At 40.8% G+C, this 27,755-nt stretch overlaps 1 protein-coding gene across 4 annotated transcripts in view; it reads left to right on the top strand.

Moving 5' to 3' along the window:
• Positions 1 to 26,973, top strand: part of HHAT (hedgehog acyltransferase) — a 184,023-nt gene extending 157,050 nt beyond the window's left edge. For 3 of the 4 annotated variants that reach the window (XM_067293110.1, XM_067293108.1, XM_013949857.2), the window contains one exon: positions 24,548 to 26,973. In XM_067293110.1, coding sequence (XP_067149211.1) covers positions 24,548 to 24,639 — 92 coding nt within the window. In that variant the 3' untranslated portion in view covers positions 24,640 to 26,973. Of the gene's footprint in view, positions 1 to 15,694; positions 16,207 to 24,547 lie in introns of those variants that run through there. The other variant, XM_067293109.1, reaches the window with a different exon arrangement.
• Positions 26,974 to 27,755: the final 782 nt, after the last annotated feature.

Raw genomic sequence — 27,755 nt, 5'->3', positions numbered from 1 at the left:
TCTGCAGTGAAAGGAGGGTTCACTTACCTTCGGCATTTTGAGATCACCTCTTTACCTAGCCTGCTAAAACCATCTTGCAATTCTAACATAGTGCTAATGGGACGCAAGTTGTTAAAAGTGAAGTGATTTTTATGGTCTAGCATCTTGTAACCTGATAGTGCTAGAATGGATGCTTTGTACTACATTGTGATTTCTGATATTTCATAGCTTCAAGGTTTAAACAGTTTTTGGACACTGTTCCTGACCCGAATAAGGAAAGATTATTCAACCCATGCAAGTCATAAGACTGATTCTGTGAAGCAGACAAAGATTTTACTTAGGGTCAATGCTGAAAAGTTTGTTATTCTTTCTCAAAACCAAACATGAAAAAGATGCATTAGAAATGCTTGCTTTAAATATTTTTCAAAATAAGAGAAGGGTGGGGAAAAGAGAAGGAAATTCATATTTTTATCTATGGTCAAAGACATATCTGTGGCCAAAGGCAATTCCATGTATGGGTTAATTCAAGTATGGGTTAATTCAGTGAAGGACCTCTAATGTTTTCAAACTCTCTAAATGTGAGTACTGTTATAAAATTGACTTAATATTTTCAAATATGCTGTAGGGGAATAGCAAAATTTGCTATTTAGTGTTGACAAGCTGCACGAATCTTCCTCTCAATTTTAAATTGTACAGCTTTTTGCCTGATGATGTAGTTCATGCCTACATGTTCGTGTTCTCTAAACATAACCTTCTGATGGTTTGATCCAGTCAAGTTACTGTTCCTCAGTATATATAAAAACACGTTGTGTTTCTCGATACATGAGATTGATTTTGTTTGTCAGTGGTTTCATTGCAGCACTTTTTAAATATAATTTGGCAGAAAGTATAGTGCGTCATGTTATCATGCATGGATTCAGTCAAAGAGCAGGAGACAATGATAAAAGCAAAGTTTGTATTTGGGTTGCTTTCTGTGGCAGAAACAGTTTGATAGTTAAGATTCTTATTACAAAGTAGAATGCGAACAGCACTGAGGCCCCATTTTTTTAAAAAAGTGGGGTGGTTATCCCCTTAAAAGTTGGTCTTTTAAACAGGTTTTGATGCTGCTCTGCATTTCCATAGGAGTGGAGATTTGGCCCATTGGCTGCAAAGCAGGCAGGGTGCAGGTTGTGTCCTGCAGGGTCACAGAAAAGACCTCCCTTGGGCAGCCTATTGAAAATCTTCAGAAATGCTACATCTTGGCAGCACCGGGCTGCTGTAGTCGGGGTCCGATAAACTGGGAGTCCCCTGGGCAAGGAGGTGATGTGCTGAGAGGGAGCAGCCCTGGCAGAAAGGAGGAGGCTGCCTGGCTCAGGAGGAGGGAGGATGGATGTAGAGCGAGGTGCCTTGAAGGCAAGTACTAGCAATGAGTGGTAAGTGTGTTATGCTTGGTTTTAGGTGTGAAATTCAAACAGAGATCTCTGACAGAATAACATGAATGCTTCTAAATAACTGTTAGGCCTAATAGTAATTAACTCAAGGGTTTTATAGGCATAGGAATACAAAGGGAAGGTGGTAAGTCTTCTTCAGATCAAAGAAAAGTAATTAAAATCAGAGTGTTTCTATATCCTTGATTTACGTTATGCTTACAACAGATGAGCAGGAAATTTTTTTATCTTTTAATCTTAATTTTATTGTTGTATTTGTTATTTTCCTTTAAAAAAGAGAAAAAAGGATATATTTCTGTTGGTCAGTATAAAAAATCTTTTTTTTTTCAAAGAAATAATACTTGGTATAGTACTTTCTGCTAATCACAGTGTTCCTTTGTGAATGCACACACTCGTATAAGAGTTAGACATCTTGTTCAGAGTCCTAATTTCAAGCAGTTTGTATGAACAATGAAAATAAGACACTGATTTTCTAGATGATAACTTTTTATACAAGTTGTGTCCAGCTACTTTTAGGTGGAAGGCTGAATTAAAAGTATAAGTACTACAGTTCAGGTCTATTTTAGTAGCTAAGTAAGACTGCCTGAAATATTTTGGATACATACCAAAGAGGTCTAGAAACATGCATCTCAGATTAAATAATTTCTTAAGAGATTGATTTAACCTATCTAGAGAGCAGACAGATTGAAAACTTAACCCTGATGATCAAAACCAGATGCTTTGGTGTCTAAAGGTGTAGATGATGTGCCCTGCGGGCAGGAGCATGTAATGACAGTAGGTGACTTTGAAATGAAGGGGTGCTGGGTGTTTGGAGGTATTTTCAGTAGCACCTAAGGTTCTGTCAGGACCCTTGGATACCTAAGACCTTTAGAAAGTCTGGCCCTGTATCCTTGACTTCTTTAGCACCAGACTCTTCCATTCTCATCCAGCTTTTATTTGTAGTTTATAAGAAGAAAACAAGCAATTCTGTTTTTAGATTCCCTGTTTCTAACTTTTAGCTAGTTCAAATAAAGAAAATGTCTTTCTGCATCTTCTAACAAAATTTAAACTGAAAATTAGTTAGGACAAAACTTGCACATCTTCATGCTCGGAATTGAAAATACTTGAATTTGTAGCAGAAAAGTATTTAAAATAGGACAGGAGTTCACTCAGACAGATACTTCTGTCACAGCATTATTTGCTGCATTATTTATGAAACTTGAATTGACATCCACAGCTACAGCTGTTATTTATTCCAATTCTACATTAATTTAAAAGCATGACTCTACCATATTAAACTTTGCAGCATGACTCAGTGCAATATTTATCTGAATTATTTTAATAATTACAAAAAATTCAGATGTTCAAGAAAGTCGTCATTGGTTCATATTAAATTTTAAACAGGTTTGTTTAAAAAGCAAAATGAATTAAAATGTGATTTAATTTTTTTAAAAAAATCATTTGAAATAAATTCCTTAATGTCCATCCAATCATGAATGCAACCATTAAAAATAATTTTCATTGTCTGAGTATTGGACTGCATCTTTTCTCTTGCTGCCTGGGCCTCAAGTTTGGAATCTAATTCTGCCCTGTGTCACACCATTTACAGCAATCAACACGTGCTGACTTCCACAGGTTTTGCTCCATCTAAGTCTTTAGTCCTAAGTCTTAGCTGCTCCTTCTTTGTGTCTTCCTTCCACTGCTATACTTACATCTTCTGGTACACCTTGTGCTTGTATCTCCTTTCCCTTTTCATAAGATCCTTCCCATCTACCACAGAAGCAAATTTCAGTACCAGACTTTGGCTGCTTTCTGCCACCAGGTGTGTGTGTGATACACGTGCACTGCCTGTTTGGTTGCTCTGTCTAAATCAGTGTGTGATACTAATTTTTGCACAAAGTGATTGCTCAGTTAACTACAGAGTGTGAAAGATTTGGTCTGTGAAATCTGTAAGATTAGGAGCGAGTCCTCGGGGAAGTTGTTGAAAGTCTTCTGACTTGGCATATTTAAACTAGAATTACTGACATGGTCATCCTGAGGAAGGTCGGTTTTATATTGTCTTTTATTGCAATGTACATGAGGTTTGTAAAATGCTTTGATTTTGAAGCTGTATTGGAATGCCAGGCATTATTGTTTCAAATCTTTCAGGTTAAGGTTTCTCATGCACATGGGGAGGCTGGTTTTTGTTAAGCCTTCTGTTTTATCTTCTTCACACATGGCCTCCTGCTGCAGAGACTTGGCTTAAAATTACAAAACGCAGAATTAAGTATTCAAGAGGATTTTTGAAAGGTGGATCTCAGCCATGGGTGACTGATGAACAATCTGGACTTTTCATGTAAAATCATGTGGAGGAAAAATCCTAACATGGAATCAGAAGAACTCTCTTTCTTGTTTTGCTCAGAAATGCCATGTGCCAGGCTGCAAAGTAGCAGTAGTAGCAGTGGTCAGTATCCAAGGCAGTAGGGACTGAACACATAGCTGAATTCATAAATCTAACAGAAATTACCTCTTTGCTCAGAAATAGAAAATACAGGTTCCATTTTGAGTTTTACTTTATTATTTTTATAGAAAGTATTGAGAAACAATCTTGGCTAAAGGTTGTTTTGTATTCTGGGTTATTTCCCCAAAACCACTTTTTTTTTCCTTTGCTGAAGAGCCGTCTTTTAGCTCTCTCTGCTGCATTTCAGGGTTTGTTTGTTTGTGTTGGTTTATTTCTGTGTTCAGCAAAAGCCTAGAAAGCCTAGAGCTGTTTATTTAGGAGAGTCTGAAGGTGGTTATTCCTGCCACCTCTAGAGCTCTTTTAAAGTGGAAAGAAGATTGGAAAGCTCAGGAAAAAAAAAAGACCTAATGAAAATTCTGAGAGCGTATCACAGAAGTAGCTCGGCAGGGCTCTAGTGCTTCTACAGGAGTTGTGTGCTTTGAGTGCACAGTGAAGAGCAAGCTGAGTTCAGAATATTGGGTGTGTTGGGACGGAGGGTTTCAGGGCTCGCCAGTGAGCTGCGTTGCCATTTCCTCATCGGTGACTGACACAAGCTAGGAAGAAAATTCCCAACAGGCTGCAAGTTGTGGTTCTTCGAGACATAGTTTTATGTTCTTTTTTTCCAACCCCTAAGTGCCTGAAATGCCTGGAACACTTTCACTAAGGCAAAACCCTGAGCACTGGCAAGTTGATTGGTAAACGACCGGCAACTTCAAGGAGTTGGGCTTACTTCTAGTGCATCATTGACTCGGTGAGTTTTGATTAGGTGCCATGTGACAGCCTTCCCTTATGTTGTATGAAAAAAGTTACCAGACCTTTTAGAAACTCATGACCTTCAAATCTACTCCAATGGGACAACTTGCAAGATGACAGTGATCAAGTTTCATGGCTACTAGCTAAGGTGGTACTGAATAAAAACTAACAAGCAGGATAATTTTGAATGAATATATGTAAGTATTTACCTAAATATTTCTATACAGCTCCACCCTGGGCACTTACACATGCTAAAATAAGATTGCAAACTTTTATTTTTTTCTTGCAGTGAGATTAGGAGAAGACTGAAGACTAATACTAAAATTTCTATATTATACTAATCCTGAAAGAGAGTAAATTTATATATTATAAATAGAGTTAGGTTAGAAATCTGAGATTCAAAACCTCAGATTTTTCACTGCAAGATTATTCTTTTTTTTCTTTGCTTTTTTGTTTTGGAGTTTTTGTTTCTACTTTTCCTCAGGCTAACTCCTGGAAGAAAAGACTCAGCCAAAACACTTCAGGCATTTCCCAAATATGGGGCTGAAGCACATATAACCAGGTTGGCAATTTTCTTTGAAAGGCTAGAGTCAAGACTTGATGTGTGGTAGGAGTTGAGAAGAAAGGGAAGGGAGGTATGGAGGGGACTTAGTCTTGTGCCCCAGAGGTGATGAACAACTGCATCTGTCATGATTTGGCCTTTTGTCTTACAGGAATTGACTGGTTGCTCTTTTCTTACTCAGAAATTCCTGCTCAAGTTAATGAGTACAGCTGTGCTTTTATATGTTTGTGATACATAATTGTTACTTGAGTGAGTTAGCACCAATGTAAATCGGACTGGAATCTGGTCTGAAGTGCTTAGCTTGTGTCAGGACTGCCAGATAGGCAGGGCCTTAACGTTGATACACTCTGTGGCTTCTTTGCATCCCTCCATCTTGCTTATTTGTGCTTGTTAGTTATGCATTCTGGTCTAGACTAAGATTTAGCTGCAGGCCCTGAGCAGGCTCAGTTGTGCTTTCCCAAGAGCTGAATTGGACTGTAAAGGAACAGGAACTCTGAGTTCATCTCTTTGCTTCTGGGAAGAAGAAATCTTTGCCAGGTGCCTAGGAGGCACATATTACTTATCTGCTCACATCCTGCTTTACATGATCAACTTTGCTGATGATACTCAGGTTTTAAGGCTAAAAAAGATAAGGGGCAAGTGTGAAGAGGTGCAGAAGATCTTACGAGGATTCAGTGGCTTAGCAATAGAATGGCAGGTGAAATTTAGTTCACCTATATCTTAACTGAAGTAGTGTGTGTTGACAGAGGGGGGGAAAGGGAGCAAAATCCAAGCTTTGTGCCTCTGAGCTGACTGAGTGGTAACTCAGGAGAGAGCCTGGCACTGTCTCCATGACAGGCCAGTGAAAGCAACAGCTCAGTAGCAGGAAAAACAAATGGAGTGTTGTGTGATCTTGGGAAAGCAGTAGGGAATGTCGTGATGCCACTGTGCAAGCCTGTGCTGTGCCCACATCTCAACAGATGCAAACTCAACTCTGAGCTGATTTGGGGGTGGGAAGAGCAGCATCCCAAAGTAGCAGCTGGCATGGAGACTGATCAGATTCTAGGGCAGGTTCACGTGATGCTTAAGCCTACCATGTGCAAGCTCATAAATATATCATATATGAGCATGGATCCGTCATAAGCATGTATGACTCAAGCTTATGTGGGTTTGTTACAGTCTTGAGTCAACAGAGCCGACTTGTCTGCGCGACAGGGAAAATGGCAGCTTCTTTGCAATTCTGGCCTCCCCCCTCACATCTTGTTATTTCGCACTGCTCTTTCTTGTGGTTTCACCAGGACGACTTTGCTATATGGTCCTGTTTTTAGGCAGTTGTTCATCTTGCGCTATCTGCTCTCTGTACAGGCCACCCTGCATTTGTTTCCTGTCACCACCACAGTTTGTTCCATTTACTACCTGTTACTTCATTTGCACTTCCTCATGCTGCTTTACCCTCCTGCCGCGTTTGGCAGTCCCGGATGAGACTTTTGTTACACATGAGAGTATTCAAAGGCAGACAATGGTTAAACCTTCTAGCATCCACCTTCAGGCTGTATGAAGCTTTGCAGTGCCTGCAGCATCCCTCCCCACGTATGAGAAAGCATGGAGCAGAGCTTGACAGGTTTGGGAGAAAAACAGTGGGGATGATGAAAGGGATGGGAGCGTTTCCATATACAGAATGGTCAGGTAGGTAAATAACTTGGTCGCTGTGAGGGAACCAAATGCTGCAGTAAAGAAGCTGATAGATGGCGGGATTATAGCAAAGTTTGTTCAAGTGAAATTTCCAGATTCAGAGCCGAAACAAGGGGCGCCTCACGTTTCCTAACCGGTTTTCTAACACTTTCCAGGAGTCTGGTAGTGATTTGATGAACACAAGTTTTATTTTACAGAAATATTTTGACCTGCCTATGCAAAATTTTATCTGCTTTTTTCATTGAAGCAGATATAAAGGTCAGTTTATTTTCCTGTCCTGTATTCCAACTATTTTACTAGCGTTTTACATTATTTTAATACTCAAGTGTTGATATTTATTCAAATATTTAATGTACTCCTTTTATCAGATGGGAAGCTGTGCGGGATATGTTTGGAAGGGGTCATGTGAGAGGAGGTCCTGTCACCAGCTATATCCTGCATTACATGGTCATTTCTCTTCTCCAGTATTTATAGATGTGAGGTCCTTCAGTAAGTGTCACAAGAAAATAGTGTATTTCCAGGGTGAAGAAGGCATCAATATTTCAGCTACTTTCAAACTCAGTCCCCCAAATTACTGAGTGCTTTTACCTTCTGAGTTGCCAGGAGTGGAATTCACCATTCAAAAAACAGCATCGTGCCCTGGGAACCTGAGCCTATTTCCATTAAAGTTGGCAGCATAATCCTCACTGATTTTGTTGGCATTAGTTTTAAATATCTATATCTTCTCTTCTCAGGTAAACCAATTATCTGCAAACACCACAGTATTTAAATATGAAATCTGTTATGTAATATGAAATTTTAGGAGGAGCTTATCCCTCATATGTTAAATCTTACATTTACTGCAGTCAGTCTTTCTTTCTTTCACATATACATTTATAGCCTTAGAAAATACCATCAAGGTATTGTTCTTAAGAAATCTTCTGCAGTCAGTGAGACCATCTCGCAAAAAGCTAATTTTAGAAGGCTGCTTGCTGAATTCTACACAGCCTGCATTTGATATAATTACTCTTCTGTACTGAAGATCTGTTGCCCAGTTCCAAAAATGAATCCAAGTTTTGCCACATGAGTTCACTGCAGAAAGTGGTTGTTTTCAGCTGTTGAGCTGTTTCAACGTGCGTAGTGGCAGCAGTGCCTTTTATCACATAAACACTTCGATGCACATTGCCTTCTATTCTGTGTCAGGCTGGAAACAGCAAAAAACTCTAAAGGAGCCAAAGCCTATTTTATACTTGACAGCAGCTTATAATGAGCTGTATTTCCTGGGGGAAAATTACTAATGGCTCCCTCTTGGTGAAAGGGGCAAAGGCTAGCTGTAGTTAGAGCAAGAGCCATAATAATTAAGCTCTGGCCCACTGTATTTAGGAGAGGTTAGCCCTGAGGGATGCAGGTAATCTCAAATGCCACGTTTTTCAAGAATAACTTCCTAAGGAGCGTCTGGTGTTAGCTGGGATTTCTTTGAGGGAACACATTTCAAAGAGGGAAAAACCACAAAGGGACTTCTGTCTAGTTGGTGCCTTGCTCTGTAGTCTCAGTTATTACACTTGGGGCCATACCTATGCAGGGGGCACCACTGCAAGTGCCAGAATACCCACAGGCTGTACCAGCAGGGAATCTCAGATAAATCCATACCATGTTCCAGTTTGGTAAAACTCTTCCCTGTGGTTGAAACGACATTAATGGTAAGAATACTCTTGTAACTTCTACTGGCAAAACTATGCAGAACAGGAATTGGGCCTTACTATAGCGCTAACTGATGTGTCTAGTTTAGTTGTAAGGTACATATAGGTTTGCTAGGCCATTTGCTATCATCTTGCAGCTTTACTGCTTGGTAGTAAAGTCCCAGAACCTAATATAGCATCCAGGTTTAAAGGCCTTTCCTATTAGCAGCAAAGTCATCCTGTCGTTTCTCAGGCATCCTTTCCAGAGAGTCTTATATTGGAAGACAGTGTCAACTGTCATGAAGCTCTATCCATATCACTGTATGAGCTAAACTTTTTGATAAGATGCAAATTTTGCATCATGTCATTTATTAAATTAAAAAAAAGTTAAAATCACACCTGTATACTGCAGTAAAACTAGTGTTGCAGTAGCAACATGTAGGAAGAAGCTGCTCAAAAATGTACTTGCTGACAGCCCCAAACCACCTTTCCTCGTTTCTAATCACCAGTCCTGAAGAGAGATAGAAGGGTGTCTTCTGCTAATGTCATTTGAATCTGCTTTGGCCAACTCTAAGATTGCAGTGGTTTGTAAAACATGGCAATAGATTAGCGAATCCTCTTGCAGTCTTGTTTTGTATTTTTGGTGCAAAGATTTAAAGGATTTTGTGATTGTGATTGTTTTACAAATAAAGAAACAACAGCACAGAGAAAAGTAGCAAGTCAGTAGCAGAGCTGGGAATAGATCTTGGCTCCAGTGACTGGTGTTAGCAGTTCAGCATTCATTCCTCCCTAGGGGATGATTTTTCCATAGCCCTGCTTAGACACTGAGTTCTTTGGGGCTTCATGAGCTCAGTGGCACAGAGGGAAGAGTCAGAAGTGATCTCTAACTGTTAATGCAGGAATATGAGAAGATGCTTCCAGTGCATTGGTTTGTGTGCTGCTTGAGCTGAAAGTAAAGGCTTCAGTGATAGCACATGAAAAATCCACTGTATTGTATATAGGAGGTGTTTTCATGAATTAGACATGTCTCATTTTGTTCTACCTATGCCAATTTAGAAAGGCCAAGCCCTTGTTTAAAAAGTCATCTATCAAGCACATCTTTACATTACAGTAAGCACTGCCATTCTGTCTCTCAGCATAGCTGGCTCTTGCATTAAAGTCAAATACACAAGTTTTATCTTGTGCTTTTCTAAGTAACGTTATTGCTGATGAAAGGTTCAGCCAACATTTACCTGGTTTGGCATTCTCAAGGAAATGGCAAAATTATCACAGAAAAGGAAATAGTTTTTTCCATCCCACCCCCCTTTTCCTTCCAAGATTATCCATCTTAATAGGTTGGGCTTCTTTATTAATGCTCTAATCTTTCTAGAAACCTATACTTTCTCCTTCCTATCTTTGCCTGTAAGAAGGTGATAATCTAGGTTGGTCCAGGCTTCACAGAGGTAGGATCCTGTATTCAGTTTAGATTGAAACAGCCTCTTTTACAGGTCATGTTGGCATGGGAGCACCACTGTCTATCCCGTGTCAGGCCTCACACAGCACATGAGAAAATCTGCCCTCAGCTTTCCTGGCTGCTCCCTAGATGAAATGGGGTAGTGGGATGTCTTCGGCACTGCTGGAACAGCTGCCTTCGGATGCCTCCTAGTGAACAGTAAAGGCAAGCCGGGAGTATCTGTAGGAGGTGTTTGGTTTAGTTTCTGCCCGTTGGGCCATACAGGGAAGTCTATTTACTTCAGGCTGGATAGAAACAAAAGGGGGTTTGTGGAGCGGGGAGGGGACCTGTCCCTTCCGTTCCACTCTAGGGGAGCACGCAAGCCACGAGGATACAGAAACTCCTGGTTTTTTGGCATAGCGAGTCACTAATGGAACCATGGAGCAGCTTCCAGTGAAGGCAGGGGCCTGAGCCAGCGCCAGGAGCTCCAGTGTGAATGCCGGCAGGGGCTCCCCAGGGCCAAGCATCTGTTTCCCATTGGGAATCTGGTCCTATGTAATTATTACAGCAAATGCAATGGACATTGTTGCCACACCAGAGTCAACGAGAGTGCAGGGACTACTGTGTTACTAACCTCTAATAAACCCCTGGCAAAAACAAAAACAAAAAACCATGGAGAGGGAAACCAGCACACACACAGATGTCACATCTCAAAATGCTGAGTCTTCAGTATGATTTTGAAAAATAAGATTATTTTTTGTCCTGATTACACTTCACACTTTCTATCATAACAGCTGCATTAGTGTTACATAAAATATCTATCATTTCACTTCAGTGCAGACACAGTAAGTGTATAAAACAAAAGGCATGCCTATAGTAACCTTCCCATATTTCTGTCACTATAGTTACTGCTGAGCCATCAATTCTCTTGAAACCGACACTATGAAAGTACTGTACTTAACCAAGGACACACATTTTATGAGCTTTTTAGTCACTGGAGTAAATTACATCAAGAATCTTGCATTTCAGGGGGTGTTTTGCCAAATTTGTGCTGACTTGGAAAGATGGAACAAATTATTTACATAACAATTTTTAAATGATTCAAAATTAATGTATAGTCTGATTAGATTCCCCCTAGATCAAAGATAGCGATTAGTTTGTTAGAAAACGTTAGCATTTACATAGCACACTTTTTGCAAGGGGTTTCTTGCATCATATGAGTTCTACAAGAGTAATTTCATTAATAATTCAATTCAGTTTTATGTACTGCTGCCTTCATTAAAGGAGTTGGCTACTGTCAGCATTTATATTTAATGTTCTGTTAAGTTTGATTGAGATATAAGATTAAATCCACTTGTATTTCCAAGAGGGAAGGCAATAAACTTTCTCTGTATCAGTAAGATTTAAATACAGCTACAATTAAGCTACTGGTCAAGTTGTACCAGGCCTGCAGCTCTTGCTGTACACTAATTTAAAGCTTTACCCTATTAAAAAAAAAAAAAAAAGCATAATTAGTTAGCTCTGGAAGAAGGCTCAGAAGACCAGAGCTCATTTTTACCAAGTAAAGGCCACCCCAGTTCAGTAGCAGTTGTCTTTATAAACTGCTCATTTCTTTGGTGTCATTTGCCAAATGACCCTTGGTGTCAGCCCTGTGCTGAGGAAGGTCCCCACCACCAGCAAAGGCCCCCAGCGAGCTGCGCCGGGCTGGGCGCCCTGAGGGCCACCACCACCAGGGCAGGCTGGCGAGCAGCGCGGGGAAGTTCGTGTTGGCTTGGGAGCTGCGGGGGGTTTGCTGGGTTGTTTTTACTCTGGAGGCTATGAATGATCACCTAAGAGTTTTTAAAAAGCATTCTTACCGAGCACTTCCCTTTCTAGTAAACAAGGATTGGATAACAAGAAAACTTGAGTGTTTTATTGCTCTCATAACATACTTGATCAAGATGGTTTGATAGCGTAAAGCGCCCGTTCTTTCCCCATTTGCTTCTTGGGCTGTTAGATCTGTGTTGGCGGGGTGAGCAGGCCTCCTCCACTTTCTTTTCCAGTGAAGAGAGAATTTGTTCGAATGTGAGTTTAATCATGCGTCCTGGACCCTCCTTTATTTGTTACCGATTCCCTAGTTCAGTTATCTGTCTACCTTTGACATTTCTTCCTCATGACTAGAGATTCACCTTAACCCTTCAGTCTTAATTTTTTCAGAGTCTTGTCCAGAGTAGTGAATATCCATTTGGGTCACCCTTCTGCTTCCTTTTTTCTCTGTCCCTTATTTATTGTGTTTTGATAGTTCCAACAGCATATCGAAATGGAGACTTGCCCCAGCTTCTCAATTGCTCCACACCATTATAACATCTGTCGCAGTTCAGGGACAGGGACTCCCGCAAAATGGAAGATAAAGATGATAGTATATTGGTAATGGCCTTGGCCCATCTGCCAGGAAAATTCTTCTGCCTCAGTAATTGAAATATATTCAAATGCAATTTAAAGGTCACTAAGGATGTAAGTCAAAGACTTAAGCAGAGTTTCTGATCGAAGTATTGTGTTTGCCTTTTCCTTTTATGAATGGCTGAAGGATTCTGCCAAATGATAAATTTCTCTTATTTAATCAGGCTTCTTTGTTACTGCAAACTTTGACAGCAGCTGAGCACTTCACTTGAGTCCAATACTCGCTGAAACACTGAAGGACAGGCGAAGGTCTTTTATCCATAGCTATCTTTGCGTTCTGCAGTAAAGTGAATCCTGAGCCAAATCCCAATGCAAAATACTTCTCCAGAGTGGGAATAGAGAGTCATGTGAGCGGCTTTGGCCCCTGTGATGCACACAGTGTGAGCAGGCATGAAGGATGCTGATGCATGTGTCGATAAATTTGATCTTAAAAGCAGGACATTTGAAATCTGTACTGGGTGTGCCAGTATTCATTCAAAAGGCTTTTGGAAAGAAATGAGTAGGGCAATGTATGGTAGCTGGTGAAATAGATTGTACATTTAGATTTCCAAATGGAATAAAGAACCAATAAAATAAAAAGATACTTTTCTCTTTAAATGTTTGTTTTCCTGGGCAAAAATTAGCTGCATTAAGTGACCGTGCATAAATTTTGAGAAGCTCCTCTTTTGCATCCAAACTATGTAGTTCAGCAGGATGAATACACTTTTAGTAGTAATAGAACTAGTAATAGAAGATCCAACTGGCAATAAAGGAGGAAGGGAAGAACTTTCTATTAAGTATCCTAATTATTGCCAAAGAAATTAGCACTAATCTCTCTGCCATTTGTTGGGGGAAGCTGAGGGAGGGATTTTGGCTGGCCGTGCTGAAATAGGATATTTTCCTTCTGAAGGCAGTATTACTCCTGCTTTTGACAATCTTTCGTATCTTCTCTGACTAATGAGTCTGAATGGTAGACGCTTTGACATCTTCATTTGGCAGTGTGCTTTCACCAACATACCAAGGTTTGTCCACCTCTAGCTTTGGCAATTCTAACTAAAAATGTAGCCACTCCGGTCAAATTAACCCCATGTACATTTTTACCCCAGACATTAAATGATCATAGGTAGCTCTTTGATAGCTTGTTCTGCACAGCTAGCTTTCTTTCTGCCATCTTACCACTCCTATATAAGCAGATCAGAACTCATAAGATGATACTTGGTTCACCTCATTTTTTAAAATACATCATTTTCACATTTCTCTTGCCATGCTGAGAAATGATTAGTTGAGTTAGGAGAGTTATCTGATTAGTCATTGAGTCATTGACCTTTAAAGAGAGAGTAGGAAGGCCGTTTACAGGCAAATAGGACTTTTGACAGATCGCCCCTACAACTGTTCCCCATGTCATATTCTTCCAAGTGCACGGTCCATCTCATGACAAGGAACTGAGCACCTTTACTGCCAGGCTTTACATTGCTCAGTAAACTCAGTGATCAGTTCTGCTGTAGCACAGATTTATGCATGCTCTGCCAGCCCTTGTGACCACAACAGTCTCCTCTTCATTCATGTATTTTTCCACCTTGGTATTATAGTTTCAAAACAGGGAGATGAGAAAGTGGTGTTTTGATACGTACTGATTGTAAACAAAGTTGTTTTAATTTATTCTGGATCCACTTGAGAGATGGAATTTACTAATTAGCCCCAAATTATATTTGATACGACTAATCTGTGTGATCACACCATTGCGTGTGAACTGTGATCTTTGAAATAAAACTAATCAGATCCAGCTCTGTTATACTGGATCCTCTGAGCTGGTATGATGTTGCCTAAATTAATTAATTATTCTGGTTGTGCTGCTGATCTCATAGAGAAAAGAAGCCTGCACACTGTGAAGAGGTTTATAGAAATAATTGTTTAGAAGGGACTGTACATATGGAAATTTGTTCTCGTTTCTTCCTTTGTGTGCTCCTATTTACCAATGGAAATGACTGCTTCATAGCCAGCTCTCATTGCGTTTCTCTCCTCTGAGACATGAAATTAGTCCTAGGAGAGGTCCCGTCACAGTTGGGGACTGAGGCCTGATCTCTGCTGTCAGGGCTGCTCCATGGGGAACAGACAGGGAGATGGGTGGGCAGCAGGGCAGGCAGTGCTGTGCCCTCACCGACACGGGCGCAGCCCCACCAGGCCCCAACAAGGAGAGTGACACGGGTCCAGCAATGGCAACTGGGTCAGCCAAGGGTCCAGTGACGGCCGGACAAGTCCGTAGTGACGAGGCAGGGCCCAGGTGGAGCCAGGAAGTCGACTCAGGCTGAGGCACGGTATACATAGCATGCATACGATAAGTTTTTATACAGTTAAATACAGCTCCCAGGCCAGTGGCAATGTGGAGGCACCTGATGAGTCAGGTCAGGTCCTCCTGGTACCCTCATGTCTCTAACATCTGCATAGGGTTCTCGTGTCTTCTGGTTAGGAGTCAAGCAAATCTACCCCTCACTGCCCCTCGAGGCTAATCTAGTTTTGCTTCCTCTGGGCTTGGACAGCTGACTTAATTAATCTGTTCCTGCTTGACAGCAATAACATGATCGAGGCTGTCAAGTGGCAGAGACAAATGAACCACTGAAGCGTCACTTTGTCGCACACCTGGATAAAGAGCCAAGAAACTAGTTGAAAACTAGAGAGTTGATGTATATAAATGGGTCACTTATTTCCTTAGGGCAGGTGTTATGTTTGTGTTGGTTTTGAGCAGGATGTGTGTATTAGTGCCATCAGCAGCCTTGTTAAACGCTTGCCACAGTGCTTTTTAATGGTGTTATTACATTGAATGGAGGAGCAGAGGTGGGACAGAGGGCTAATAGCCAGGTAGAGGATAATATTCCTTGCTAATTTTGCTGCTCCAAGCAAGCATAAGGAAAGATTACATCTTATTGCAGTAAGCTGCGCTTTGTTGTATAAGAAAATCTGAATATTGGCATTAACTTTTTAGCATGGAGTAGTGATACTATTTTGCATTTTGATGTAATATAAAGGAGCTGGTGACTGCGGGTCTTCTTCTAGAAAATGGAATATGCTGCTAAAGACATCACTGAAAAAGATACGGGGGTTTTTTTGTTTTTTTTTTAAGAAATTATTTTAACAGTCACAGGATTTTTTTTTGCATATCTTTTGTTCCACCAGTGCAACAACTATCTTAAAGGCAAGTTTGTAACATGGTGTACACTGCCACTCTGCACTGTGCTGTTCAGCAGCTGTTTGGCACGCTTTCTTAAAACAGGAAAGAAAGGAGATAGCTAGGGTATAGTAACAACATTTAAAGTGCTTTATTTGCATTTCTCTGAGCAGGTTACAAAGGCAAGGAAATGTCATCGTCCTCAATGTACAGATGAACAGAATCAGGCTGACAGAAACTTTTTGATCTTGGTTACCAGAGTGGTACATGACTAGCTCGGATTCACGGTCTTCAAAAGTCCTACCCTTGGATGGATGCATATTGGCCTCAGCCCAGATCCCAGGAAATCAGAGCTGGACTCAGGAAAAAAGCTCCCTGCAGTTGGCAGCGTTGGCTCAGATTCTGCATGCTGACATGGCTACTGTGTACTGCTGGTCTGATTTTTCTGATATATGTGATAAATGGCTTTTTAGACTTTGCTTAAGATATAATTCAAGCTTATGCAACTCACATAGGTAGACCTGAATTTTCAGATACTGTAGGAGCACTGTGTGCAGTGCCACAGAGGGCACTTCTTCCAGTTCACACTGAAAGCAGGGACTCAGACGTTTCCTCCCTAAACTCACTAGATGTAGTCTTCAACTCCAAAATGTATTTTCTGAGAATATACAAGTCAATCTTCTAATTATGAGCTTAAAGTTAATTGATTATTGATATCTTTTAATAATTTTAAGTTTGTCAGTTTTTTTCTGTGTTTCAAATGGTCTTGATGGTGGACTAACAGAATTTTTTCTTTCAAACAGTTAAAATGAATCAAAAGAATTACACACCAGCCACCTGCAATTAATCTATTTTACTGATAATTTTTATATATAATTGCTATGCACTGAAGCAGGGTCAGGTTAGCTGTATGGGTTACAAGTGAAACAGCTGTGCTATCAAAAAATAATCCAATCATATATGACCCTTTTTCTAAAGATAACTTGTATGCAACAATTATGTTTCATGTGCTCTGTCACTAGTGGGACAGAGATTGGTCGGTGTCAGCATTTCCTGTTGGCTCATTACTGCCTTTAGCCGTCTCTCTTTTTTCATGGTCGTGTGTGTTAACTGTAACCTCGGTGCTTTTCTTGCCCTTTGGTGCCACTGCGGAAACAAGACACAAGCAGAAGGGGAGTAACTCATACAATCTGAGGCCAGAAGCATTAAAAACACCTTACTTATTGATTGTTATGGCTTGATAAGAGATTGTAAGATTGCTTGGTTACCTTATCTGTGCACTTCCACCCCTCAAGATGCTTGGATTTCTGTTAAGTGATTCAGTCCTTAGTTTCTATGTGATTAAGTGCTTCAGTGTCCTCAGCTGTAGTGCTGATTGATATAGCAGTTATCCCAAATGCAGTGTTCCTGTAAATTACTGACATGCTCTCGGCCCTTCTCTTAGAGCTTCATGTAATAACAGGTAATGGAATTTTTGTTACACAGAGAATTTCAGGTGCAAAGCTCTGTGATAATTTCCAATTGATTTATACTAGAGTAGTTCGTTATCAGTAGTTGTTAAATTTGTCACACTGTCTGTCCTTTCTGTATTCTTAATGCTATGAGGGACAAGGCAGCACCACAGCATTGCTGAAACAGTCTGGGAACATACCTGTTTTTGAGGATGACAAGAGAAAATTGTAGCTGAAGCAGTGCTGTAAGTAGGAGGGGGAGGAGTGAATAATTAACCCTTAAGTAGTGCTTCACATTTAAAAACTAATTCTTTTATGGTCATTTGGGCATTTTATAGTCATGACTGTTCTAAGGAACCCTAGCCAGAAATCGCAGCTGGGGAAATAAATTGTAGTACTTTACATTTTTACACAAACATTTGGTTGCCGGTGATTGATAATATCTGAAATCCTGGTTCGAATCCTCTGTTTTTGAGAGGTCATAGCTTTGATTTCTTAAGAGTTCCCTAGCACCAGGGCTCAAGGGTTGGAGAAGGACTTTTGTTGTATGAGAAAAGGCAGACATACAAGCCTAATGCCAAGAGAGGAGAACCCCAATTAGATAGCTACAAATATCTCCATGAAATTCAAGCTCTAGAAGAGAGGACATTAACTCACTCTTCTGCCCAGCGTATCTTTTCGTATGTGTTACGGGAATCTCTCTGCTCAGTTACAAAGATGGATGCTAGATACACAGCTCAGGGCTATGGGTTCCACTAGGCAGCAGCATTCTCAGCTGTGCCTTATTGCTGCCTGTGGGCTGCTTATGTTTTTCTGTGGATTTAGCTTTTTATTCTAATAAATATTTCATCAAGTAATTGTAATGAAAGGAGGCTCTTCGCTCTGCTATTTTGATTTTTATCTGTAATGCTATCAGCAAATAATTACAAGTAGAAAATGCCCTAAAATCTTTGCAAGTGTTGGCTTTCCATAATTGTTCACACCACATTTAAGGAGGTTATAGTAGGAATATCTGAGCAGCCTTTTAATCATAAGCATCATGCTGTCTTGACGCATGCCAAGGTAGATACCTTACTTGGAAGGGGCAGCTCTTTCGCCTTGCTTCCTACTCGCTCTGTCCTAAAAACAAACAAGCAACCCCCACCAATTCCCCAAGGTAAATAGGGAGATGTTGTATTTATTGTGCCTTGATTTCACATTAGCTGTGTATAGTTCTCAACTAAACACCTGGGAGGAGAAGGAAGGTTGGTTCTGATCTACAGATTTACCCCTTCTTAGTCTGGAAACTAAAGCTGTTTGGTTTTCCTTTCTCTTCCTATTATCACCTGTGGCAGAAAGATTCTGCTTGGCAGTTTTAATGTCCTCTTTACTGTTGCTTCACATTCAGCATTTCCACGAACATAGTTATTTTGTTTTTAGTTGGACTACTCCAGAGTCTACTTGATATGTGTGAGACCAGGATTGCTGCCTAAAATCTCAGACTTTTTCCACTTCCTAGCTCTGTTGGAAAAAATTGTAGACTATGACACTTTATTGTAAAATGTGAAGCAGAAGACATAGCTGCTATGAGTCTTTTGTGCTTTTTACAACATTTAGAAGTAAAAATACTTAAGGCAGAATTAAGGTCAGATAATACCACAAAAAAAAATCAAGAACTATAGAGAGAAGTTACCAGCATCCCCTGCTCACATTATGTAATCTATACACGGGAAACAGTGCTTCTGATCTACACTGTAAGGCATCTGGAGCTGCTAGTGTCAGCGATGGGTGTCAGTAAGTGAGGTTCTGCCTCCAATGAGGGAAGGACGAATCCACACGGCAGAATGCTTACAGACAGTAATGTCCACGTTAGTTATTTAAAAAAAAAAAATGCACTACAGTCAAATTCAAAGACTTGAGTATTAAGAAGTAGTAGCATCTTCTATTCTACACTGAAAAACCCAGAAACTGGGAGCATTAGTTAGCCTTTAGGCGAGACTGCATATATCAAAAATTCTGCTGGCTCTGAAGAGGATCTGCTCCACAGCCACTACTACTGCTGTAGTGCATGCCCTTATATTTTTTAGGGCCTATCCTGAAACATGGGGCATAAAAAAAAATGAGCCCCAACTCAGGAGATTAGGAAGAATTTAAATAATACAAAGACTGCTTCCCCGACCAAGGCCTTTTCTTTTTGCACACAGCAAAAGTCTTACAATAGCACTGCTGGAGAAAATACAGGCTGGTGAGAAACTGCATTTTTAATCAAATTCTCTAGGTGGTATAGAGCTTGCAGAGTAGTGGGAGGATAAACTGAGGTGAAATTCTTTAAATCAGTTTTAGATCACTGCCAATTACATTCAGCTCAAACGTAACATATAGAGATCAACGGAGATGGGGCAGATCTTGTATTTTGTATACGCAATTTTGTATAAGCCAGTTAGATCACCTCTAATGTGCTTTGTGTCATTTAGTCCCACATCTACCTGTTGAATGGTAACACAGCTGAAAGTGTAGAGTTTCCTTTTCCAAATCCCTGAACATTGTAATCAGGTGTTAGAGTGCACAGTGTTTGTAATGTGTTCTGTTGGACATGTCCTGCTGTAATGGTCAGCATCAGTCCACCCAGAAGTGACAAATAGTCCTGGAAAAAAAAAAAAATCTATTGTTTATCCTCTGTTTCAAATGTTGGGCTAGATGATAGGTTTATTTCAACTGATCTTTAGTTTTGAATGTGTTTTTTTTTTTTTTCTTGAAAATGTGACAGTGATACTAAACTTGTAAGGATGTTAGTAATTGTAGGTAAGAGAGGTCTTGGCCTCCAATGCTGGTTTGCTTTAGCTTTTTATTCTACCTGTTCCTTCTCCTCCCCACACTTGTGTCTCCTTAATTCCACTTTACAGGGTAGCTGCTTCAGTATCTTGTCACATATGAAGTTTCGTTTAAGGATCCATTTTCCCAAATGCTTGGTCTCACAGCAACTCAGGTACCTGCTTACAAATCAAAATCACAGTAAGATCCAAGCTTCTGAAGTCAAGCTTTTCAGAGAGAGATGACTTCTTCTGACTTCCATTGACTTCACAGCTATTCTGTGCTTTTAAACACTTTTGAGGACTGTGCCCAAGTCACATTTGAAAATAGGATTCAGGTTCCAAAGCTACTGAGGCAGTTTTTAAAAATGCAACATGCAACTACTGTCCCTTGCTCTTAAATCTTACAGGTTGGAGTGTCTAAAGTGCCATTTCCCAGTGTTTTGATGATATCGTGATGAGGAAATATGAAGGAGTTTCATTATGGATACAAAAATTAAATGGTGTTTTAGATTATTTGAAGTGAGGTAATGAGGACATTTGAGAGCTGTGAGCCAAACTGCTACTTGAAAGCTTGGTTTTTATCCTGCTGCCTTCAATTTAATATCCAGAACGTGCCAGAAGCATGACTTTTTTAGACATGCTTGCAAAGTGTCCAGAAGCATTTTTGAAGAGGAGATGATAGGCACTTCAAAGGGAGCAACTCTGAAAGCTGTTGCTGTTGGAATTAGTTTGTATTAATTCTGTTATGACCATGTAATGAAAGCAAGCCTCCTATTCATGATGCTGAGAGTTGAGTACATCATAAACATACTGGTAACACTCAAGATGGGGTTTTAAATCAGCAACAGTACTGAACAATATAGCAGCTGTGTGCAACAGAGCAATGTCTTCTGCACGGTTGGGACTGGGGGACTTCTTCGGGAGAAGCGGGTTGTGTGTTTTACATCGTTACAGACAGCTAAAGCGCTGCTCTTCCTCTCCACAGAATACAGTCTTCTTGGTCTCTTCCCAAAGAAGTCTGTATTTGATTTTTGTGGAGCAGTGTACCTGTATAATTAGAGAATTTGGTTGTGATTCCATAAATATTTCTCACCCAGTGCTCCTCTATAACAAGGGAAGTCCAACTGTCTTAAAAGAAATTTGTGCAGGTAAAGCTTACAAATATTGTTGGATTTGCAAATAGCATATGAATCTGTTCCTGGGTTTAAAAATAGCATATGTTAATGAATACTAAGTTGGCTTTCCACAAAAAAGATGATGAAAATCTGAGTCGTCTCATGAAACTTGGCCTTCAAGTCTAAAATCAAATTACAGAAGACGGTCAACAAATCATAAGATTCAGGATGGTATGTGACTTGTATTTGAAAAGGCAAAGTTAACTCAGTCATTTCCTAACAGCTCTGTGCTTTATTTGGCAACCTCAGTAACATTGTTTTTAAAGTACATTTTATGTATATCACTTTATAGAGAGATAGTGATCTAGCATGTACATGTGTACACTTCTGAATGGAGTTGGGAAGAGGTCACAAAGTGGATGACATTTTCTCTGTGAAGATTTAGTGCTTGAGGGTGGTAAGAGGATGCTGGGGAGCCATCAGAAGGCAGAGCCCTTTGAATTGCACCTGGGGGTAAGATCAGGATGAGGGAGCTCAGATGGCCCGCAGCAGAAAGGCAACTCGCGCTCTGGGCAGAAGGGCAAAACATGCCCTTCCCTGGGACCTGGAGATCCAAGTACCTTTGGGTTGTTTGGGTTTACAAGGACAAACTGTTTAAGCAAGGAAAAGGTACCTGTGAACTCACTTTGTGAAAGAGCAGTTCATACTGCTGTTTGATTATAGAGGCTACTCAGAGGTATGACACACAGGGCATGTGCCTAAGAAAATGCTAGGCAGAATTTGCAATAATGTCCTTGCTGGGTTAATGTTGCTGAATGTGTCCTTCCCTACAATGTTACCTTCTCAGCGGGCCTCTTCTTGGAAACTAGGTTTCTTTAGTCCTTTCAAGTTTGTTTTATATCCAGTCAGTACATAAAATTGAATAGACAAGTGAAAACTGTTTAAAGATCCCCTGCTTGCTTCAGGCTGTCTTTGGGCTGCTTTTCAGGTGTGCAAATCTGCATTGAGTGGAATGGTGTTAATCTAGGATTGCCTGGGCCCAAACAGAAGCACAACGGGAGGCCTTGGGTCTGCTTACTCACAGTGGAAGTATCATATGCATTTCCCCACCCCAGCAGCAAGGCCTGTGGTTCAAAGCAGGGCAAGAGAGGGCCATCGAGGCCGAGGGGCCCATGGTTCTGACACCGCTGCCTCCCGCCTGTGCAGCGCAGCCAGCACCCCGGGACCCGGGCAGCTCTGCCTGGAGCAGCTGCCACAAGATTAAACAAAAAATTCCTCTCTTTCTCCTCTCCCGTAGTTTGTCACTTTTTCTCCCCACTTCCTCTTCAGCTTAGTTAGGTCAGGAGGAGCTAATCTGCTGAATGCAGTCCCTGACACCTCTTGCTGTATAGGAGAAACTCCCTGCGTCCAAGAGGATTACTGCAGACCCAGTGCAGTGGCATGGTTGCCCATGAAACGTGTCATGGGCACTGAGGTGGAATTTTATCATAAACCTAGAGAAATCTAGAGAAGATTTCCACTGTATACCTAGGTTTTCTGCCAAGATCTCCTACATAGGATGTGGTGCAGTGGCTTGGGACAAGGAGCAAGCCGTATTAAAGGCTAGTGTTGACTCATTTTCTGTGTACCAGATCTTCAAAGTATTTACAAATGCCAAATCGGTATCTAGCAAGATTTCCAAAAGCACCCTTAAAAATAAAAGTAAACAGTTCTGGTATCTGTCCATTTTAAACTTTCTGGCTCTGTCTATATAAAGAATATTGCAGCAGAATATTGCCGTTGGAAAAAGGTATGCTTTTATTACAACTATTGACATATTTTTATGTAAAATTTTATGAGAGACAAAGCACAGCTAGGCTTTATCTTACTACTGAAGATGAAACCTAATCTCCCCAGTCTGCAGTAGCCTAATTTCACTGAAGGGGGGGGGAAGAAAACAATACACTCTTCATGTTTAAAAAACCCTTTGGAGATATTTGGTTTGTGAAACAAATGGTTAAACAAAAGGTACAATTTTGCTTTAGGCTGTTTGGAAGACAACTGGTTAATAGTTGTAAAATGTCTCAGTGAAAATCATTCAGGTTCCAAGACCATGTATTTCACCAAGAATCAAGGATGGAACAATTAGAGATTCGTGAAACACACAGCTCTTCGCGGGGGAAAAAATAACCCTTTCTGGCTCTGTTCCAGGGTCAAGTATTCCATTGCCTGGGCTCTCAGAGCCTGCAGGAGGGGTCACAGCACGTACAGGCCCCATAAGTGCAGGCCAGAGCCCCAGCCAGCGAGCCCTGCTGTGGGGCAGGCGAATAAGCTAAGGCTCAGCTAGATATTAGCACAATTAAACAGCTTCCAGGCTGGAGTTGGCCTGAAGCCTGAACAAAGCCAGCCTGCAAAATCCCTTGTAAACATACCTTCAGAAAGAGCGCTTCCTGGATAGCATGTTGTGGAGAGGCTCCGTCCTCCTCAAGGCTGAGTGAGGAATTTTATTCGTACCAGCAGGTTCCTTGAGCCCACAATTTTCTCCTAAAGGGAGTGCTGAAGCCCTTCTTGCAAAAGCAGCTGCTCCTGCTTAGAGGACAGCAGGCCCTCACACTGGTGCCTCCCATAGAGATATCCAAAATTCTTATGTATACACACACACACACACACACACACACCCATCCTCTCTGTCCTTCTACCCTCCAAAAAACTTAGAGAGGACCTAATACCGGGGCTGTCAACCTATGGGGCTATAAAGTCTAAGATAGGAGGAGGGAGAAAGGAGGGAACAGAGGTGCCACAAAAGATATCAAGAAAAGCAAATTCATTTATCCTATTTGGAAGTCTACAAATGTAGATTTTTTTTTAAGTGATCTACATCGCCACTGGAAAGTGATAGACCTTTATTTTGGCTTGTCAACCCCCTGCTACTGCTCTAGCTGTTAAAAGTTCAAGTGACTTTCACAAAAAAGAATTGGAAATAGTGGCAAAACATGTCATTTCCCCAGCAAAAATTGAATATATTATGGGAGTGGGATTATTCTTTTTAGTTAAAAGAATATAAGAAAAAAAACAAGAAAAACACATCAGGCAAAGAGGACTGCCTGTTCTGCACCCCACGTAATAGTACTTTGACCCCATTAGCTATTACAGGGCTGTAGAATACATATATCAGTTCTACACCCAGCTGCAGGGTATCCAAAACAGCTTTAATCAGAGGTTTCCTAAGTCTTTTTTTTGCAGAACAGGTAACTGGTGAAGATTTGTTCTGATTTTTAATAACTCACATAATGGCTATGCATCCCTTTGTGCCTGGGAAGCACCACAGCCAGTTTTGAATATCAGGGTTCAATCAGGGATCTGCTTGATAGACAAACCAGCCACAAAGGAGAGGATTAAAATAGACTTCTTTCTTTACATCAGTAAGTATCATTTTGAGGTACTGAGCAGAAGTGAACCTGATCCAGTTTCCTGTAAATGGGTAAGACTAGGTCTCCAGTGGGTCAGCCACCTCTGAAGCTTGGGCAATCCAGATCCCTTTCAAATTTTGTGGGTTGGCTCTACTTATAATACTGAATTGGAAATAAAATTAATTGGAAGCATCATAAGTTGTTCATCCCAAGAGACTATTTCTGCTTGCAGCACTCATTAATTATTCTGACTAGGATTGTCTGCCTTCCTATTTATAGGCTGGCCATGGGCAACGCTCTCCATTCTTGGATTCCTGTACTGCTACTCTCACGTCGGAATTGAATGGGAGCATACGTACGCAGTGAACTGAAAATGACACAGAGGTTTGGTGTTGTGAATGATGATTTTTAAGACAGTTCACAGGTTAATGGCTTCTCTACACTGGGTATACTGCCCATCTGCAGAAGAATGTGCCAAACAAACAAATATATGATCACTGTGTTAAAACTATAAGCTCATTTAATTAATTGATTATGGATTGCAGATTCAGCAATTAAACCAGAAACATTGGTGGGCTGTGGCAGGGGACAGGGAGAAATTATGAAGCATTTTGAATTATGTTATATTTATAAAACAACAACTATGTTTAAGTTGAGAACATGCATCTCAGAATAGGTATTTCACATACCTTGAAGACTGTTTTTTTTTCCTTCCAATGTTTTGCTGCCTATTTTGACACATTAAAGAAAACTTTCCTTTTCCTACATTGCACAATTCAATAATCCCAAACTCTTTCAGCTTCTGTCCAGGGGCACACCGGGTTATACCCTCCACTCGTTTTACTCCATGAAGGGCAGGATGCTCATCATTTCTTTTTGATTGCTTTCTGGTTTAAGCTAGAATATTTCTGCTGTTTCTGCTGTCTCTCACTGACTGCAATTTTTCAGCCTTAAACCATTTTTTTCTACTTACTGTAGCAAAGTCTGCTTTTTCTTTTGAATTTCTTCATTTAAAATTCCTCATTTAAACAATTTCCTTTGCTAGTTTCAGGTTTTGGGGTTTTTTTGTTTTGTTTTGTTTGTTTGTTTGTTTTTTTGAGGGAGCAGGGAGGCCAGTCTTTTCTTAAGGACCAGCTTTTCATATTAATCAAATATGACCTTACAGCTCCTTGGGCTTTTAGTGCTCTCTGCCTTGTATTAGCGCTAAAGCATGTAACATTACCTCTGTTACGGGGGTGAGTCCCATCTTCAAGGGAATTGTTCAGTCTGCCTCCTGTTCTTTTCTGTTACGAAAGGAGATATTCCAGGTCTGTCTGAATGGTAAACCTATTTAGTTTGCTTCATTCTCTGGTGTCCAGGCAATCAGCTCCTGCAGTATTAAAGATGTAGCACAAGTAGCATTTTAAGAGCTTTAAAAAGAACAGAACCCTCCATTCCAGTAGCACCAAATTAGCCAGAGCTGCATGCCCTTTGCCCACAACCAGACCTACTACAACAGCATCTCTGCCAAAACACAGGGTTGCCCAGAGCCGGGAGAAATTCTGCCTTTCTGATTGCAAGCATCAAAGCTGTGAGAATGCTCCTGCACTTGCCATTTTCGGAAGGAGAGGGAGAGCCTGCTCGGGTCTAACACAAGGGGTGTCCCCCAGGCATAAAGCTGATGTTCCTTTAAGCTATCAAAGAGCAGCCTGGGGACCTTTAGTCTCATGGTCTAGACTTTCCATTAGGCACAGCAAAAGGTCACCAGCCCTAGAGGAGGCTTCTGCTGGCAGCCTATTCCTGAACCCAAAGCAGAGAGACTTCTGTTGAAACTTGTTCTGGTGCCCTTGCAGCCTTCTGCCTGCTGGGAGGAGCAGTTAGCGTTGTCCCAGCCATCACTACTGCAGCTTCAGTAGAGTCCGACTGAGATAAACCCTTTAACAAGGAATTCAGTCCCTAAGATAGACTTCGGCTTAGTCCTTGCATTTCTGATGTCTCTGCTGCTCACAACTATGGCCACCTTCCTTTTCCTCTTCATTTGTTTATGAAGAAGTAAGGGCAGAGACTTCAGCTTTCTACCTCTGAAATGCTGGTAGCTCCCTCCAGAGACTAAGCCCACTGCTTGCTGCTGCAAGGCAGCCCCTCCAGTCCTTTACGTTTAGGGGAGGGTTCCCCCATCAGAGTGCAGTGATTCCCTGGGAAGCCATTTCTAGGGTAAACAGCGGCCTGTTGAAAGTCAGACCAACCATGCACATGACTTGGCCGGAGACATGGCTCTCCTGATTGATTGACTTACAGGGATCCTCTCAGTCCTCTCAGCAAAGTATACTGCTCTCAGCCTGTGACTTCTCTACCAGTATCTGACATCATTGACCTCCCTTCTGGAGCAGAACTGAGCTAAGGGCAAGAATTCCCTGAAACTTAATTCAGACTTTCTAATTAAATAGAATTAGCATTGGAGTAAAAAGTCATGAATTTGTTCTTCAGTCTTATTGATTACTGTTATTATATGAAACAACTGGCTACAAAGTGATTAGATTCCAATTTGTATGCATGCAAAACTTCCTACTCAATATGGAAATGACCTTGAAGGTCAACTAGATTATGCTTCTTTCTAATTGTTTTTTATATATGTATTTTTTTCCAGTGCTTTACACATCTTCCACAGTTTTGTATCCTTTTCTGTTTCTAAAAAATAAAGCTCAAACTTAGTGTTGGCTTGAGAACATTGTCTTAGCTATGCTTTGGTGTAAGAAAAATGTGTGTCACTGCATTGAAGAAGTGTTAATTATTATACACTGGAAGCCTGCAAGATGGATTTGATCCACACTGCTTACTTTTATTCCTCTTGTGCCCTGTACGGAACACGCAGTCCCTGACAGTACAAGTTTAAAAAGCAAATACACCTTTTGTAGATTAGTGAAGGTGAGACTTCCCTTCAGACTACTACTACTCTGGTCCAGAGTCAGAAGCATGAAGTATGCTTGCACAATTTAAGAAATAATAGGAACTATTCCCTATCATTTGAGTATTTATCATATGAGAAATAAAAAATTTCCTTCACTCTCAGCCCTATCAGGGGTTCTTGTTCCTCCTACTTGAAAGTGTTTATTTCAAGAACGAGCCCACTCATGAAATTGCTGATCCATCCTGCTTACTAAGCACCTGTAGGCAAGGCATGAGACACACTTGGGTCAAACACACAGCCCTGTTAAGATCTAAGGCTGCACCTGAAATGCTTTCACATATATAGTCACTTACAGCTTCAGCTTGGAGACACATTCCTCAGCCTGACCGGGGTGCAACTCTTCGTTATCATGTGGTAACAATGTAATTAATTGATGTCCTTGAAATTATGTGGTAGGCATAAATGCCATCCTTCAAGCAAGTCCTCTCTGAAGTTCCTAGGGAGTTGCAGAGGCTTGGAAAAGACTGAAGTAAACATCCAAGTTACCAAGAAAAAACCTAGGGGAGGAGGAGGAGGAGGAGGAGACTTCCCTTAACTAGC

This window comes from Apteryx mantelli, chromosome 3 (genome assembly GCF_036417845.1).
Source record: "Apteryx mantelli isolate bAptMan1 chromosome 3, bAptMan1.hap1, whole genome shotgun sequence".
NCBI classification, from domain to species: domain Eukaryota; kingdom Metazoa; phylum Chordata; class Aves; order Apterygiformes; family Apterygidae; genus Apteryx; species Apteryx mantelli.
This window is presented reverse-complemented; position numbering and strand designations above follow the sequence as displayed.